Here is an 18,305-nt window from a genome sequence, read left to right as displayed (position 1 = left end):
CCGGTGTCCGAGCCAGGACAGTCACCCAGAGACCCTGCAGGAGCGTCCCATGTCGGTGGGCCTGGCCGGTGCAGACCCGCCTCTCTGGGGGCTCCCAGGGGACTCCCATGTCATGGCCCACATGAGACCCAGGGCTGAGGGAGAGGACTGCACTAGAGGTGAGCACAGAGGTGTCCTATGGAAAGGACCCGCTGCCCCTTGCTCAGCCACAGAGCACCCAGGATGACGGCAGGTTCCTGCTGCCCCAGGGTGACTTGGACCTAGCAGACGTGGCCGAAAGGGGCATCTGTGCCTCGAGGCCAAACTCCTGGTCTCTGGAAGTCCTTTCTCCACTGACCCTCTGGTCGGTAGTAACTGCTGATTGGCAGCCGTGGCAGGAACCATAGAGAAGCCCGGAGCACAGCACAGCAGGGCAGCAGGGCCCTGTGCTGCCTCGGTGGCCACACGCCTGCCCTGCCCACCCCGTGGACCACCAGTCTGAGGCACTTGGGCATTTCGAGGATGCTCTCTGCGTGGATTCACACAGTGGCCCCCAGACCAGCTCTGCACTCACATGGCTCTGGGGGGCCATCTAGGTCGGCGTGTACGACAGACCCCTGGACCCAGAGCAGGCCTGCTCGACCCGCAGTGTCCAGCTGGACCCAGAGCAGGCCTGCTCGACCCTCTGTCCACCTGGACCCAGAGCAGGCCTGCTCGACCCTCTGTCCACCTGGACCCAGAGCAGGCCTGCTCCACCCTCTGTCCACCTGGACCCAGAGCAGGCCTGCTCGACCCTCTGTCCACCTGGACCCAGAGCAGGCCTGCTCCACCCTCTGTCCACCTGGACCCAGAGCAGGCCTGCTCGACCCTCTGTCCACCTGGACCCAGAGCAGGCCTGCTCGACCCTCTGTCCACCTGGACCCAGAGCAGGCCTGCTCGACCCTCTGTCCACCTGGACCCAGAGCAGGCCTGCTCGACCCGCAGTGTCCAGCTGCCCGAGAGGAGCCGCTGTGGACATGGTGAGTGTCCCTGAGTGTCACTCGGGTCATGTGGCAGGGGTGTTTGCTCTCTGGGCAGTGGCCCACCGGGGCCGCCCACCAGGCCTCTCTCATGGCCACAGGAGCTCTGCCTCCTCAGAGTCCTGCAGGTGCTGGTGGCCCTGGTGGCTTCGACCTGCACTTCCTGAGGGCTCGTGCTGGTGTCCTCTGTGCATGCCCTCGCTTCCACCTGGAGGGTCCACTTTCTGTGTCCCGGGCAGGTCCCTTGTCAGCGTGTGGTTTCCAGGTCTCCTCCCGGCCGCTGCCTCTGTGGTCTCCTTACGTAGGCTCACCGAGCAGACGTGGCCCACGTTCCTTCTCACAGGCTGGGCCTGCTGTCCAGCCCGACTCCCCCAGCCATGGCTCCTGAAGACCCTCCCGTGTCTTTCCTGACGTTTCACCTAGAGTTCGTGGCCCAGGGGCTTCGTGTGGGCAAGGCCTGAGGCTGGGGTCCAGTGTCTGCTACAGGCCCAGCTGCCTGCACCTGGAGCAAGGCTATTCCATGCCTCGGATGTCCCCTGCACCTCTGCAGGAGTCGGTGGGGCGCATTTGCATGGGTCTGTCCGCCCTGAGCTGCACCTCCCCTGGCCTCAGGTCACAGTCCTGGTCACTGGGGCTGTAACCAGCTCTGGAGCTGGGCAGACCTATCCTCCCACTATATTCTTTGTTCTCAAAAACACTTTCAAAGAACTCTTCAGAATGTAGAAGAAAATATCCGACCTATTCTAGATCCTTTGGCTTTCTGTATAAATTCTAGAATGATTCCTGTCTCTATCTCCAAAGTGATCTTGCTTGGATTTTGTGTGTGAGTGTGAGCGGGGATAACAAGGATTGAGCTCAGGGGCCCTCGACCACTGAGCCACATCCCAGCCCCAGTTTCTGTATTTTTTTTAGAAACAGAGTCTCACTGAGTTGATTAGCACCTCATTTTGCTGAGGCTGGCTTTGAACTTGAGGTCCTCCTGCCTCAGCCTCCCGAGCTTCTGGGATCACAGGTGGGCGCCCCCACACCTGGCTTCTTGCTTGTACGTTGATAAGTTGTTTTAGGCCTGTACGTTGACTGGGGAGCATCTGCGTCTCTACTGAGCTGGGACCTGGGCCTCCATGAGTCCGGCCTCACTTCCTCGCCCACCCAGAGGGTGTCACCTCCGTCGTCCTCGCGTCTTGCCAGATCGGCACCTTGGTGTCCTTCGGGCTGGAGCCCTGTAACGGCTCTGCACTTTCATTCTAGCGTGCACACGCCTGTTTCTTACCCTGCAAACACAGCTGGCTCTTTACATTGGTCTGGAGTCTGGCAACCTGGCCCCACCACTGACCGGCAGTCCCCTCCATGTGCCAGCGCGCCTGCGGACGGGGCAGCGGGTCTCCTGCCCCCGAATGCTCTCCTTTCCTCCCCGTCCGCTGTGCTGACAAGAACCTCGGTGCAAAGCTGAGTGGGAGCCCGTCAGCGGGTGCCCTGCGGCGGCCCCGCCTGGGGCAAGCAAGCCCACCTGCTCCCCCTCCTGTTGAGGCGTGGGTTGATGCTTTTAGTCAAACTGAGTGGACTCCCTGCTCCCACGTGGCTTCCTGCCTCGGGGGCTGAGTGCAGTCAGATGCTCGTCCTCATCAATGGACACAGTCATGGGACTCGCTCTCTGTCCTGTAAATGTGCTGTTTCTTGGATCGATTTCTCTACGTCAAACCCGCTTGCCATCCCACTTGAGCACAGAGTGTGCTTTCATACATTGTTGGATTCAGTTGCCCACATTTTATTTTGTTTTATTTTTATTTTTTTATTGATTTTATTTTTTTAAATACACGACAGCGGAATGTATTACAATTCTTATTACACTTAGAGAGCACGATTTTTCACATCTTTATATAAAGTGTGTTCACGCCAATTCATGTCTAGTTGCCCACATTTTAAAGGACATTTGTGTCCTTGTTCCCGAGGGCCACTGGTCCACCGTCACTTGTCTGTTATCTGGTTTTAGGATCCGGCTAACACTGGTCTTAAGTTGGGTTGGGAAGTATCTCTTGCCCTCTATTTTCTAGAAGATAGAGTGAAGAATGGGTGTTGCCAGCTGTGGGGGCGCCCGCCTGTCACCCCAGCAGCTGGGGAGGCTGGTGCAGGAGGATGCGAGTTCAAAGCCAGACTCAGCAAAAGCGAGGCACCAAGCAACTCAGTGAGACCCTGTCTCTAAATAAAATAGAAAATAGGGCCACCTGAGGGTCGAGGGCCCCTGAGTCCCATCCCCACGCAGGAGCTGGGTGACACCCCTCTCACTCCTGACCCTGGTGACGGTGTCTCCTCTCTTACGAGGTGTTTGTCAACCCTATTGATCTGGTCAAAGGAGCAGCCTTTGTCTCATGGACGCCCTCCACCGCTCTCTGTTTCACGTCCACTGGCGTCTCTTCTGTTTCTCCTGCTTGGTTTGGCCCTGGAGTCTCCCCCAGGTCCTGTGCTGAAGGCCTGGGCCCGTGCAGCAGGCTCCAGGGGCTGCAGGCCGTGGCGGATCCTGCAGGCTCTGACTCAGTGGTGGCCACGGGGGTCACAGGTCCACTTTGTCCTCTGCAGTGTCCCTGTTCCCTTGTCTTTCCTCAGGTGTCCCAGTTTTCCTGGCCGTGGGCCTGTCTGTCGTTGCTGTGGACTGGTCATCCAGGTCCATGGATCTCACGCCCGTTGCCTGACGTTGGCAGGTACAGATGGCACTTTCCTTTTCATCCTCCTGGTTCTCAGAGTGACAAGCCATCACCTACGGAAACCTCACCTCCCACGTCACTGGCTCCTCTGTTCGGTCTGGTCATCTCTGACTCGGGCATCACAAGGGGCTTGGCCAGGACTGTGCACAGGTACAAGTCCAGGTCCTCCTTGTGAACTAGGCAGGTGGGAATTCGGGCTCCTCGTGTGGTCTCCACTGACACCACTGGGTGGTGGCCAGAGCCCTGACTCTGCACTAGGCCAGCCAGAGACGGGGCAGCAGGGTGGGCACGCGGTCCCCGTCATCCGAGCCCAGAGCCAGGCTCTCAGAAACGTCGCGGGGAACCTGCTGAGGTCTAAGGGGCGTGTGCAGAGGCTGTTCTGACCTCAGAGGTGCTGTTCACACAGCTCAGGCCTCCAGAAAGGACCTCGTCTGGAGACAATGGCCACAAAGATCCCAGCACCCACAGGCTGTGAGGGCTGGACTGCCTCCCAGAGCCCCAGTCCACACAGCACTACCCTGAGGCTCCGAGTCAGCAGTGGGCCCAGGGCCTGAGGTCAGGCACAGGATGGTTCATCAGGTCACCACAGGAGTCCAGGTAGACCCACGGGGTCGCCCCGGAGCTCTTCCGTCTCATGGGCAGTCTCAGCTGGGCAGCATCGGGCTTTCTGCCCTCCACATGTGGCCCATTCACACCCACACCTGCACCCCCAACTGTCCTCGTGGGCTCTGAGAGCATGCGAATTGCCCCACATGGCCACACCGCCTGCTGGGACGCAGCTGCAGATGCCACGGCTGGGGGGGCTTCCATGACCCGGAGCCTCGGGGCCTCGGGGCCAGTCCAGCTCCACAGGCAGGAGGCCGCCCTCCCTGCCAGGCCACTGGAGGCAGCAAGCCCGTGAGTGGAGGGCTGTGCCCAGGCCTGGCCTGGCCTCCGCTGCTCTGAGTGTTGCCTCCTGAGGGAGACGTGCCCTTGATGGCTATCAGAGCAGTGCCTGCCAAGGGCACCCCAAGGGTGTCCTGGGGGCCACCCAGGTGCCTGGGACAGGGAGGAGGCGTGATAGCAGGGGAGCGCCTGGGGAGCAGCCCCGTGTTTGGAGAGCTGATAAGGCCTCCTGGTGCCTCTGACGCCCAGGAGACTATAAGACCGCAGGGCCACTGCCCGTCTCAGCAGGAGCTGGCATCACCAGGGACATGGCCGCGCTGCAGGAGAAAAAGTCCTGCAGCCAGCGCATGGCTGAGTTCCAGAACTACTGCTGGAACCCCGACACGGGGCAGATGCTGGGCCGCACCCCGATCCGGTGGGGTACGTGAGGGCCCGGCGGGGCGCTGCTCAGGGCGCCCGTCCAGGGTGGTGTGGGAAGGGGGCAGAAGACCACTGGCCAGGAGGACCAGACTGCAGGAGAGGCTGTGGCTGCCGGGTTCTGGTGGGACGCAGCAGTGGCCCTGGACAGCCAGGTGGGCGCTCACACAGGACCCTGCTGGAGGGAGGGCCTGCGGCCAGCCCAGCTGGCCCCAGCAGGGGGGACAGAGCCCCTGTGGCACCCACGGGGAGGGGGCTCTCCCAGTGGGCACTCAGGGGCGGGTGTCAGCCTGTTCTTCATCACACCCCTCGTCACACGTCACCCTCTCAGGCCTGACCTGTGCGTGTCACTGGCCCAAGCCTGTGGGTGACCGTGACATCCCCGGCGTTCGCCCTGGCCCTGGAGCTGCCCCTCCCCTGGGAGCCTCCGTCAGGCCTGCCGGCACTTCTCTGTGCTCGCTGGCTTCCCCCGTCCCTAGTGAGTGGCCCGGCTCTCGTGACCCTGGAGGCCAGGGCTCCTTTCCACTCTGCTCGCTGGTACGGCCTTTAAACCCGGGGCCCGAGAACAGGCCTGGTGTCTTGCCCCCCGAGGCGCCCCTCCCTCGGTCCCCAGGGTCCTGTTTGCCATGGGGGTCCCTATCTGTGTAGACCCTGCCCCTCAGCGGGAAGCCAGGGTCCCCAGAGGCCTCCGGCTCCCCAGAGGCTGCCCTCCGCTCTGTGAGCCAGACGCTGCAGGGTGAGGCCCGCAGGCCGCAGCCCCTCCCTCCCTCATGGCCACAGTGGGTGCCGACACCCTTCCTTGGAGATGGGGAGAAAAAGTCCAGGTGGCCTCCCACCCACTGCAGGGGACAGAATGCCCTCGCTGCCAACAGGCCTGCCCAAAGCCACCCAGGGATGCCCTGCTGGTGGCTCTTGAGCTCCCCACAGAGTGAGCCCTGAGCATCCTTCAGGACCTGACCTCCCTGCTGAGGCTCTGCTGGCCAGGAGTGTCCCCCTGGGACCCCGGCAGCTCTGCGGTGCCAGCCCTGCTGGAGACAGGGTGGCCACCCACCCCTGGAGTCAGACCCCACTCTCCTGACCCCTCTCCTGCCCCACTCTCCTGCAGTGTGGATCAGCCTGTACTACGTGGCCTTCTACGTGGTCATGACGGGGCTCTTTGCCCTGTGCCTCTACGTCCTGATGCAGACTATTGACCCGTACACACCTGACTACCAGGACCAGCTAAAGTCACCAGGTAAGCGCAGAAGGACACAGCCCTGAGCCGGGCTCCACCGCCCGCGGGCGGTGGCAGGGATGGCTCAGCTTTCTCCGTGAGCGACAGATCTGGTCTCCAAGTCGACGTGGCTTCAGCTTTAACATCCCAACAGCACTTGTCAGAGAGGAGGACGGCGCTCTCGCTGGTGGCCATGGCCACGAGCACGCAGGACGTCGCTGGGAGGACACAGGAGGAAGCTGGCAGGGCCTGGAGACAAGGGAGGAAGGACTTGGAGAGGGCAGAGTGGGACACCCCGCATGCCCAGAGGATGAGGGAGAGGTGGGCCTGGCGGCGGGGGCCGAGGAGGAAGTGCCAGTGGTTCCCTAAGGTGCTCCGAAGGTTCTCACTTCACACCAGGTCGAGCTGTTGCCTTCCAACGCCCAGAAACAGCCTCTTCTCACGTAGACAGGAGCAGGCTGCCAAGGTGGACACTGGGCACCAGCAAGCTCTGTGGTGCCGTGGCCGGAACCTGAGGCCAGGACAGGGGTCTTCAGCAGCCTTGGAAATGGGGGAGCATGGGGGTGGCCCAGAGCACGAGGTGAGCCCCGCAGGCCGGGAAGGAGGGTGCTTGAGGACGTGCAGTACCCGTGGCCGCGAGGACGGCTTTGGCTTTGACTCCTACTCTCCCACCCACACAACCTGGGAACTGAGCCGGACCAGAGAAGGTGTCTGTGTGTTGAGCTGCAGTTTCCCGGAGCCCATGACAGTGACGGCCGTGTGACTGAGCGCAGTCCTGCCAGCCACCTGCTCCTCGGGGCCTGCTCTGGACCTTCCTGGGCCAGGCCCCACCTCACAGCAGCCCTGCTCCTCCTGGCTCTCAGGCAGGGGTCCCAGGGCCACGTGTCCTCAGAGCCCCCGAGTCTCCATCGAGAGCCTGGCTGTGGCTTCCTTCCCGGGAGAGGCCCTGCCCTGAGGCCAGCCTGCCCCAGTCTCCCAGGCTGCACTTGCCTCCAACCACTCTGTGCAAGGCTGGACCCCGCGTGGCAGGGCTCCGGGAGACACCGTGGCACTCTCTCCCCAGGGGTGACCCTGAGGCCGGACGTGTACGGGGACAGAGGGCTGCAGATCTGCTACAACGTCTCCGACCGCAGCTCCTGGGCGGGCCTCACACACAGCCTCCACAGCTTCCTGGCAGGTAGGCGGGACGGCCCTCGCCAGTTCCCCACTCTCCACGGAAGTCCTCAGGGCTGGGCTCTGGCTCCAGAGGGCGGAGGCCGGACGGCGCTGGCAGGCCCCTGTTCCCCCAGGCTACTCCCCCGCGGCCCAGCAGGACAACGTGGACTGCACCTCTGAGCAGTACTTCTTCCAGGAGAGCTTCAGGGCTCCCAACCACACCAAGTTCTCCTGCAAGTTCACCACAGACATGCTGCAGAACTGCTCCGGCCGGCCGGACCCCGACTTCGGCTTTGGGGAAGGAAAGCCGTGTTTCATCATTAAGATGAACAGGGTGAGCCTCGAGGGCTGGCCTCCTCTGCCTCGGCAAGAGGCCGAGCCTGGGTCTGCCCCGGCCCTTTGCGCCGGGCTTGTCCCCTCACCCTAGACTCTTGACCATGAGTTAAGCCACCTGCTCAGCCCTCCGCGAGGTGCTGAGAAGGAGCAGGACGCAGGGCAGTTAAGGGGACGCCAGGGCCAGGCAGGGGCTGGGAGGGGCCAGGAGCCTCCACCAGGATCAGGGACCCCCAGGGTCGGGCACAGAGGGGCCCTCCGCTCAGCACAGTGGGAGGTGCTGGGGCTGGGAATGGTGTCCCAGGCTGGGGCCATCCCTCCTGCCTGTGAGAACAGACACGGGCAGACAGCGGAGTGCAGAATGCAGCTGGCCTGGCGGGACAATGGGGGTGACGTGGAGGCTGAGGCCTAGGGGCAGCAACTGGCTAGGCAAAGGGGCAAGATCACCGATCCAGAGACTGGCCGGCCACTGGGACTCTCGGCAGTGCCCTGAGGGAGCTGTACACTGTGGCACGGTACCCATCACGGGAACCTGTGGCTGGCCAGAGTGTCCCCAGAGCTGCCTGGCAGGAGGACCGTGCCCAGACTCCCTTGGGACCACAGCAGCTGCATTCCATCAGTGGCAGGTCCTGCCCAGAGCTCAGGAGGGGCGGCTGGGGCTGGGGCAGGTGCCGGGGGCAGGTGTGCACGTCCTGAGGGGCCTCGAGTGTGGGCCGGAAGAAGCCAGCCGCAGGCCTGAGGCCTGCTGCTCAGCCACCCACCCACACCACACTGAGGCCACACGTGGCCTGACCAGGACTCAGTCCCACTCCGACCCCTGCACCTGGGGCCTGGCTCTGAGTGTGCGGGTGACCTGCACGGGCTCCTCAGAGGGGCGGCAGCCACGGCACTGTCCACACAGGGCACACACACCTCTCCTTCCAGATTGTCAGGTTCCTGCCCAGCAACGACACGGCCCCCCGAGTGGACTGCACTTTCTTGGTAAGTATAGCCACTGGAGGCTCATGGGGACACGCCCAGGCAGCTGCCCATGGCCAGGCCTGTGGTGCGAGCGCAGGGTGAGGTGCGGCCCCTCACTGTGGCCTGCGGGGCATCTGCGACATCTCACCAGCTCTTCAAGGTGCCCCAGTCTGGAGAGACCACATTGTACCATATCGCCTTGTCCTCTTACTGGATTATTTACAAAAGTTTTTCAGGTCCCTAAAAGCCATGGCCATTCAATCAGGCCAGTATGGGGCTGCCGGGGGGTTGGCAGGACGCTCGGGCAAATCCCAGATTTTTTCCCAAAACTACTGCCACTGACATATTCTAGGGTTTGCTTTTAGCACTGAGCTGCCCAAGAGGTCCACATGCGGCCTTCGGCCCACCGACAGGACACGTCCCACCAGGTGGCCCCAGGTGGCGTCCACCTCTGTCCTTGCGGTGGGGGGGGGGCAGTCTGCTGGGGCTTTCTCCTGAGTGGTGCAGGCCTGGCGTGGGCCGGCTGGGAGTACACGGGCCACCACCTCCAAGCCAGCCCCCGTCACTGCCAGGACACCCGGGCAGGCACGTGAAAGCCGTGGGGCCCGTGACAGCAGGCGGTCCTGTGCACAGGCACCACCCGGCACCCAACTCAGCCCTGGCTCTCCCCACAGGACGGGCCCCCCCGGGGTGCGGGGCCCCTGCAGGTGGCCTACTACCCACCCAACGGCACCTTCAGCCTGCACTACTTCCCCTACTACGGGAAGAAAGCCCAGGTAGGTATGGCCTCGCTCCGCAGCCTGCAGTGGCCCCAAAGAAAAGCGTGACCGTTCTCCTCTAAAACCCAAGCAAAGACCGTGACGTGCCAATCCTGTCCACGGCCTGCCAACTCCCAAACAGCATTCTCGTGATGACGCAGAGACACGCGTGTCCAACTCCCTGACAGCACAGCGCTCAGAGCCCCTCCCACCGCACGTACCGCTCAGAGCGTCCCCTCTGTGCTGCAGGCAGCTCTGGCCACAGTTAGCCCACACTGTGTCCCTCCAGACCAGCATGGGGACCGTGGGGGAGGCGTTCCGGGTCACCCCGCCCCCACCAGCACTTGCCTGGCTGGGCTTTTGGTACCACGGGGTTCTCAACATCTCACCCCTGGCCTCCACTCCAGCCCCACTACAGCAACCCTCTGGTGGCAGCCAAGCTGCTCAACGTCCCCACCAACACAGAGGTTGTCATCGTGTGCAAGATTCTCGCGGAGCACGTGACCTTCGACAACCCCCATGACCCCTACGAAGGGAAGGTGGAATTCAAACTCAGAATCCAGGAGTGAGGCAGCCACTGGGCTCCAGGCCTACCTCCCTGGCCCCGCAGGTCACCTGGGACCCTGCTGCTCTGGGCTGCTGGAGAGGCGCTCCTGTGACCCACAGGGGTTGCTGCTGTTCCCGCTGAGGCTCACCCTGTGCCAGAGGGAACTGGAGGCTGTGGTGGAGGCTCAAGTCGCGGGGGGTGAGGCCTGGGAGGTCATGCCTCACCCTCACGAACAGCACCTCCCCCTGGGCCTGCTGGTGTTCAGCAGGAAGCAGCCCCGGTGCGCTGTAAGCTGCAAGGCACTGCCGTGGGGATGCTCACGTACGTGCCTCGGGACTCTCGCTCCTAAGAATGCAAGTCTCGAGCTGTAAAAATAAAGCATGTTCAAGTGACTCTCACTCTACCTAAAACAGTCCCTCTGTCCTGACACGGAGAAAAACGGACTAAAATCAAATGCTTCCTTCTTGGAAAACCCCTTTCAAAGCTTAACTTCAGCCCAGGGAAAAGATGCAGGCCTGCTGAGGGGCCGCCTGGGAGGCTGGCGTCAGAGGGAGGCAGGAGAGGGAGTCAGGAGCCCATAACACGGACGTCAAGAAGCCAGGTCACCTGGGCACTGGTCAGCTTCCCTGGATGATTCCTCCTCCAAAACTGGCCCCTTCACAGAAACCTGAGATGGTGCAGCCCACAGGCAGACCTCCTCCAGCAGCCATGCGAGGCCCCATGGCGCCCGCTGCAAGGAGAGCTGCAGCAGGCGGCACTGAATGCCACCCTGCACACACAGCCACGAAGCCCCCAACCTCGGGTCTCCCACGAGGCTGACTGGGCGGGACCAGACGCCTGCACTGCCCGCTGCGAGTGTGCGGGATCACGGAGACTGACTCACTGTGTCCAGGTCTCAGAACAGCCTGGGCCCCCCAGGTGCCCCTCACAGGAAGGGCAGGGTGGGGCAGCCAGGGCAGAGAACACAGCAGGCCCCTCAGTACCAGGAACCAGGTGACGGACGAAGGGGTCCCGTGGCTGCTTGGGGAGGCCTCAGGGCAGAGCCCTCCCGAGCACGGCTCAGAGGCTCCTGTGGGACTCCGGCTCGGCCGTCGGGTGCAGGGCCACGTCCTGCCATCTGAGCTCCAGCGACGCTGTGCTGGGCAGCTGGACTCTGGGCATGGGAGGTCCTCTCGGGGTCAACTTGTCATTGGAGTGTTTCCTTCCAATAAGGAGGTGAGGCTCGCACCTCCTGCACACTCACGGGGCAGGGTGACAGGGGCCAGCCAGGTGGCCAAGGCCTGACTGCAGCAGAGGCAGAAGGGAGAGCGGCCCCTGACAGGAAGAAGACTGGACTCAGGGGGAGGGCAGCGGTTCCAGACAGGAGTCTGCAGACCCTGGGCCCCACGGCCAGCCCCGTCACCACACACAGGGGTCACAGGAGCTCCCAAGGAGGGGTCGCGGAGGCCTGTGCAGGCTATCGTGAGCACCACAGCGTGAAGGTTGGCGTGTGGCTCCGGCCGGGAGCTGCCCTGAGTACCCAGAAGTGGAGCTGCGTGCCAGAGAGCACTCGGTGGTAGCTAAGAGCAGCCATCTGTCTTCCGCAGTGACATTCCCACCAGTGCTCAGGACCCAGCTTCTCCACACACATGTGCCAGTCAGCTGTCTGCCACTATGACAAGTACCCGAGACACAGCGACTTACCAAGAGGAAAGGTCCTGGAAAGGAAAAGGGACCAGTGGGTCCACTGCTTCAGGCAGGAGTGCCTGGCCAGGAAGCAGAGCAAAGGGGCAGGGGTCGAACCCCGCTTGAGGGCACACCCCACGGCCTGTCCTCTGCCCCCTAGGCTCACCTACCAGAAGCTCCGAGCCTTCCACAGAGCCATGGCCAGGCCCCCTCCTCTCCTCTTGGCGGTGGCCACGCTGGGCTGAGCAGTGCCAGCAGCCATCCTGGTGGCAGGCGGCAGTGTCTCTATGTCACTTTACACTTTCAGGGTGATGACGGTGCTGACTCTTGGCCCCTGCCCTTCCTTGGAGGGGAGCCTGTCTGTCGGTCTGTCTGCTTATCTCTCCACCTTGAGCCCTACCAGGTGTGGCTTTCCGACTTCCCCGCCGCCTGTGGCTCCCTGGTAACCTGGGCTGAAGGCATCCTGTCCAGACCAGCATCCATCCACAAGCTCGCAGTGCTGTGGTCACTGTCCTCCCGTCTCACGTCCATGCGTGGCCACACAGAGTGGGCTCCACGCACCTGCCTGTGGACCACCTGCCCCAGCACCCCTGCGACCGCCTTGGGACCTCCGTCAGAAGCTGGGTCAGATGCGAGGCGTCCTGGCTGTCCTGCTGGCGTCAGGGCGTTGGCGACGGTGGCTTGTGGCAGGTTTGAAGTCAGGAGTGAAGAATGAAGTTCTCCGTCTCTGCTCCTGCAGGATGGTCTTGGGGATTCGTGGGATTCCCAAAGCCCTGAGACTTCCGGCAGACAAAGCCCAGGATTCCAACAGGGCGGCATGTGGCCCAAGACCAGGCCCGGGAAGCGGACTCACAGTGCTGTGTCCAGTCCCGGACACCCAGTGCCTCTTCTCCCTGGTCTTGACCCCTCTCAGCAAGTCCTGCAGACCTCCTGCCCGTGCCTTCTCCCCTGTGGCACGTGGGACAGTACTGTGCAGCCGGCTTCCTGCCAGCCGCTTCATCAGGCACAGAAGCGCCATGCCTTGCTCACGCGTGTGGCCCTCTGTGGCTCTCCTAACAGCACTGTAGGGGCCTCGGGGTCTTCAACACAGAAGGCTGTCTGTCATTGCAACTGGCAAACTCTGCTTCCTCCTTCCCAACAGGGGCATCGTGTTTCTCCTTTCTGGTCGCCCTGGTTGGACCCTGCAGCGCCATGCTGAAGACAGCGGCAGAGGTGGGCACCACCTCCTGCCCTTAGGCAGAGGCCTTCCGTCTTGGCCACCTCACAGGACGTCATTTAGATACAGCTCCCGGCACAGCGGGACCACTGGTGGAGGGCGGCCTGGGTGGGTGGGAAAGGGGTGTTGAGCACCCCCATGGCAACACAGAGCCCCCCTATGCAGGCACAGCAATTCAGCGCCCTGAGGGGGCCAAGACCACCCAACGGCCACTGCAGGGCGGCCAGGCCTGGCACAGCACAGAGCCTGCTGCAGGAGCAGGCTCAACACAACGCTGCAGCCTGTGACCCCAACCTCCCACTTCCTGACCCGCCAGGAGAACATGGAAGTGGGCAGACCTGAGTGGAAGCAGGACTCCAGAACTGACCAATAGCATTAGAACGTTTCCAAACCCAACTGGCTTAAGTTTGGGCCAATAGCACTGGTACGTCCTCAGCATAATCTGCATAAGTCTGGACCCCTAGCAGTGCCGTGTGTGCTACATAAACCCCGGGACCGGCACACCTTCCGAGGAAACACGCTCAGAGTCCTTTCTTTTACTGCACAAGTTCTGATCGTCAGTGAATCCTACTGGTACACTCATCGTGCTCTGTGGATCTCAGTCTTTGGATCCTACAAGAACCCGGAAGGAAGAAGAAATTGGCGGCGGGCTGGGCCCGCCCCCGGGAGCCGCATGGCTGCCAGGCTGCGCTCATGCCAACCCACCCACCAGCAGCAGTGAGCTAAGTCCAGGGAGAACTCGGGTGTCACTTTCACTCTATAAGGGTTTCCTTCTGCAGTCAGCACGCGCACCCTGACCATACAGTGTGGGAGACAGGAACTGCCCGTGCTGCCCTGCGCAGCCCTGACTGCGCCCTACCTCGATGGGGTCTGCGTGCTGAGCCCCTGGCGTTGAAGTCCTGCTTGGTCGGGGTCGGGGTCGGGGTCCTGCTGTCCTGCTGGCATCTGACTGAGGTCTCCCATACCAGTGCTCTTAAGCACACTGGCCAGAGCCTTCCTTCCCTCGCAGGGCCCTTGTGGCTTTGGGAGCCAGGTGACGCTGGCTTCGAGGAGAGTCAGTGAGGGTCCTCCTGCCTGCATGGAATACCTTTTTCATGCTTTGACTTTCAATATTTTTTCAAGAAGTTTGAGGACTGGTGTTATTTTCTGAGTATTCGGTAAAAACCACTGGTGACACTGTTTTCTCTGCTGGGAGATTTGGAGAACTGAATCAATCTCCTTATAGAGACTTTTCTCTTCTCGGCGGGTTTGTTTCTAGGAAGCTGCCCGTCTCATCTGGCTTCCAGGTGTGTTGCACACTTGTTCACGGCATTCTCTCACATCCTTATTTCTACAGAATCCATAAAAATGCCACTTGCATTTCTGATCTAAGTCTTCTTTTTCTTTCCTACTAGTAATCCAGCTAGAGCTCTGTCAATTCTGTTGGACTTTTCACAGATGACCTCCTGGTTTTGTGGATCTTTCTGTATCTTACTATTCTCCATTTCATTCTCCTCTGTTCTGATTTGAATTGTGCCCTTCCTTGGGCTGACTCTGGGCTTAGCCTGACCCTCTCCTAGTTCCTGAACCTGCAGAGGTAAGTTGCTAACCTGAGCTTTCTCTTCTTTCTAATGTGCTTCTAGCTGTGGAACCCTGGCACGGCCCTGCTTGAGCCCCTCAGTCTTGGCATGCCGCTTGGCCTTCATTTGTCTCCAAGGATGTGCTATTCCCTGTGCTCCCACTTCCATTAGTTAAGAATGTGTTGATTTCCCCATCTCGTTGTGGACTTTCCAGCTTGTCACTGATTTCTAACTTCATCTGTTGTGGTCAGTGAAACACTTTATGGGTCTGCCTCTTCCAATGGGTGGAGACTCGCTGGCGCCCTGGGGACTTTCTTGGGCACTCGCCTTCGCTGTTGGGGAGTGCTGTGGGGGGGGGTCTGCCTGGTTGTGGAGTTGGGGAGTGCTGTGGGGGGGGTCTGCCTGGTTGTGGAGTGGGGGAGTGCTGTGGGGGGGGTCTGCCTGGTTGTGGAGTGGGGAGTCCTGTGGGGGGGTCTGCCTGGTTGTGGAGTGGGGAGTCCTGTGGGGGGGTCTGCCTGGTTGTGGAGTGGGGGAGTCCTGGGGGGGGGGTCTGCCTGGTTGTGGAGTGGGGAGTCCTGTGTGGGGGGGTCTGCCTGGTTGTGGAGTGGGGGAGTCCTGTGTGGGGGGGTCTGCCTGGTTGTGGAGTGGGGGAGTCCTGTGGGGGGGTCTGCCTGGTTGTGGAGTCGGGGAGTCCTGTGGGGGGGTCTGCCTGGTTGTGGAGTGGGGGAGTCCTGTGGGGGGGGTCTGCCTGGTTGTGGAGTGGGGAGTCCTGTGGGGGGGGTCTGCCTGGTTGTGGAGTGGGGGAGTCCTGTGGGGGGGTCTGCCTGGTTGTGGAGTCGGGGAGTCCTGTGGGGGGGTCTGCCTGGTTGTGGAGTGGGGGAGTCCTGTGGGGGGGGTCTGCCTGGTTGTGGAGTGGGGGAGTCCTGTGGGGGGGTCGGCCTGGTTGTGGAGTGGGGGAGTCCTGTGGGGGGGGTCTGCCTGGTTGTGGAGTGGGGAGTCCTGTGGGTGGGGTCTGCCTGGTTGTGGAGTGGGGAGTCCTGTGGGGGGGTCTGCCTGGAGTGGGGGAGTCCTGTGGGGGGGGTCTGCCTGGTTGTGGAGTGGGGGAGTCCTGTGGGGGGGTCTGCCTGGAGTGGGGGAGTCCTGTGGGGGGGGGTCTGCCTGGTTGTGGAGTCGGGGAGTCCTGTGGGGGGGGTCTGCCTGGTTGTGGAGTGGGGGAGTGCTGTGGGGGGGGGGGGTCTGCCTGGTTGTGGAGTGGGGGGAGTCCTGTGGGGGGGGGTCTGCCTGGTTGTGGAGTGGGGGAGTCCTGTGGGGGGGGTCTGCCTGGTTGTGGAGTGGGGAGTGCTGTGGGGGGGTCTGCCTGGTTGTGGAGTGGGGAGTCCTGTGGGGGGGGGTCTGCCTGGTTGTGGAGTGGGGGGAGTCCTGTGGGGGGGGGTCTGCCTGGTTGTGGAGTGGGGGGAGTCCTGTGTGGGGGGGGTCTGCCTGGTTGTGGAGTGGGGGAGTCCTGTGGGGGGGGTCTGCCTGGTTGTGGAGTGGGGGAGTCCTGTGGGGGGGGTCTGCCTGGTTGTGGAGTGGGGGAGTCCTGTGGGGGGGTCTGCCTGGTTGTGGAGTGGGGGAGTCCTGTGGGGGGGGTCTGCCTGGAGTCGGGGGAGTCCTGTGGGGGGGGTCTGCCTGGTTGTGGAGTGGGGGGAGTCCTGTGGGGGGGGGTCTGCCTGGTTGTGGAGTGGGGAGTCCTGTGGGGTCTGCCTGGTTGTGGAGTGGGGGAGTCCTGTGGGGGGGTCTGCCTGGTTGTGGAGTGGGGGAGTCCTGTGGGGGGGGGTCTGCCTGGTTGTGGAGTGGGGAGTCCTGTGTGTGGGGGGGTCTGGTTGTGGAGTGGGGGGAGTCCTGTGGGGGGGTCTGCCTGGAGTCGGGGGAGTCCTTTGGGGGGGGTCTGCCTGGTTGTGGAGTGGGGGAGTCCTGTGGGGGGGGTCTGGTTGTGGAGTGGGCGAGTCCTGTGGGGGGGGTCTGACTGGTTGTGGAGTGGGGGAGTCCCGTGGGGGGGGTCTGCCTGGTTGTGGAGTGGGGGAGTCCTGTGGGTGGGGTCCGCCTGGTGGACTGTGTCCTCTTTTTCCTGTTGTACCCATTATCGAGTGAGGTATCCAACATCACCCGCCCTTCACTTCCATGCTTTGGCTTCGTACGTCCTTAGGACTGACCCTTGGACACGTGGATCTTCATAGCTGCTCTATGTCCTTCCTTACTGAACCTTGTTTCAGTACCAAGGTCCTGTCTTCTACGATCTCCTTGATTCGAGTCCTATTTTGTCTTGTATCAGCATGGCCACCTCTTTCTCAGAGACCGCCTGCATGGAATGTCTCTTTCACGCTTTTACTGTAATCTATTTGTCCTCAGAACTAAAGAGAGGAATCTGATGGACAACATAGACTGATCTTGCATCTTATCCGTCTGCCAGTCTGTCCTGGGGGAAGTGACTACTCATCATCATCTTCTAATGGTTTACCCTTTAGGCTTTTCTCGTCCCGCATTTCTCGAACCGCTGTCTTCGCGTTTAGTTGATTTTTCTGGTTGAGAATATTCGAGCCCCTTCCTTATTTCCTGGGTGGATACACTGTAGAACTGTTCTGTGCAGCTGCCATGGTGGCACCATTTGGCATCTGAACGTTGTGACCCATTCATGGATACAGGCTCGCCTCCCACAGCCTATGAAATGGCTCCTTACAGCTGTCCCACACCTTTGGGTTTGATACTGGGAGATCATCTCAATACATCGTGTGCACAAAAACAAATTTTTCTTTTAAACACATTAGTCTCTTAAATTATGTAGAAAACAAACCAACATTGCAGTCCCAGCTTTTGTAACTGCCACATCCTTACGTCCACTGAGCTCCTGACTCCATCTGGCATCAGGTTACCCTCTGGCCTACCTTCATTTCACCCTACAGGACTCTTGTGCACTGACCGCAGGGCAGGCCTGTGGCGGTAAAGCCCTGGGCTTCTATCTGGGAATGATTTAATCTCTCTGTTGAAGGGCCATTTTGCCGACACAGGATTCTTCCAGCATTTTCAGGGTATTTGCCTACTGGCTCATGGCCCCAAGATGACAGATCTCTGCATCATGTTATTAAGGAAGCCTGTGTGTGACACCTGCTGTTTCCAAGACTGTTCGAAAGTCTAACTACAGTACATGGGTTTCTTGGGTTCATCTGACTTAGAATTCCTTAAAACTTCTTGGAGGTTCATAATCCTATCTTTCCATCAAACTGTGTGACGGTCCACCACTATACCCTTGGGTATTCTTTCTGCCCTTCTCTTCTCTTCTGAGTCTCTCAAACTGTGTAGTTTGTCATCTAGGAGTCCCACATCCCTTAGACTTGGCTTTTTTCAACTTTCCTTTGTGTCCCTTTGTGTCTGTGATCTCCACTGTCCTGTCTTCTAGTTTGCTGGTGCCACCTCTGACTCCCTCTAGGGAATTCCCCACTTGAGTTGTTAGACGTCTCAGCCCCAGGATCTCCTCTTGGCTTCTTGCTGGGTTTTCTGCCCCTCTATTGGTGTCTTCCTTTTGTTCATACGTGGTGTTGACTTTCTCCACGTCCTTCCTTGTTCTTTGAGCATCTTCAAGAGAGGGTTTTCAAGTATCTAAGGACCTGTCAAGGTATCTGCCACCACTTCTTTTTCAGAGACCAAGTCTGTTGCTTTCACTTCTTTAAATAGGGCACACTTTCCTGTTTCCTTGTAGCTTTTGTCTTTTTGCTGAAACTAGAAGTTTGAATCCGTTATCATGCAACTGAGAAGCAGAACCCCCCACTCCCCAGGGCTGCTGGGCTCTGAGCTTGCTGTGGACAGTGGTCAGCTGTCTGCAGTGGATCGGCCTGACGATCTTCCCGGGTCTCCTCTGGGCCTGTT

General features: G+C 60.9%; 1 protein-coding gene across 1 annotated transcript; it reads left to right on the top strand.

Annotated features, from left to right (window-relative positions):
* Positions 1-4,849: 4,849 nt before the first annotated feature.
* On the top strand, positions 4,850-10,368 carry Atp4b (ATPase H+/K+ transporting subunit beta). Its single transcript, XM_027938900.3, has 7 exons — positions 4,850-5,002; positions 6,105-6,233; positions 7,276-7,389; positions 7,502-7,701; positions 8,625-8,681; positions 9,335-9,436; positions 9,826-10,368. The coding sequence occupies exons 1-7, from the start codon at positions 4,891-4,893 to the stop codon at positions 9,985-9,987; spliced, it is 876 nt and encodes a 291-aa protein (XP_027794701.2). The 5' UTR covers positions 4,850-4,890; the 3' UTR covers positions 9,988-10,368.
* Positions 10,369-18,305: the final 7,937 nt, after the last annotated feature.

The sequence above is a fragment of the Marmota flaviventris genome, chromosome 4 (assembly GCF_047511675.1).
Source record: "Marmota flaviventris isolate mMarFla1 chromosome 4, mMarFla1.hap1, whole genome shotgun sequence".
Classification (NCBI taxonomy): domain Eukaryota; kingdom Metazoa; phylum Chordata; class Mammalia; order Rodentia; family Sciuridae; genus Marmota; species Marmota flaviventris.
This window is presented reverse-complemented; position numbering and strand designations above follow the sequence as displayed.

What these genes read in the sequence shown, in the direction of transcription:
- Atp4b (XM_027938900.3), top strand. Translation starts at nt 4,891, where the DNA reads ATGGCCGCGCTGCAGGAGAAAAAGTCCTGCAGCCAGCGCATGGCTGAG. An exon ending in GGACCAGCTAAAGTCACCAG is followed by an intron (nt 6,234 to 7,275) that starts GTAAGCGCAGAA and finishes CTCTCTCCCCAG; the next exon opens with GGGTGACCCTGAGGCCGGAC. An exon ending in ACTACGGGAAGAAAGCCCAG is followed by an intron (nt 9,437 to 9,825) that starts GTAGGTATGGCC and finishes CCTCCACTCCAG; the next exon opens with CCCCACTACAGCAACCCTCT.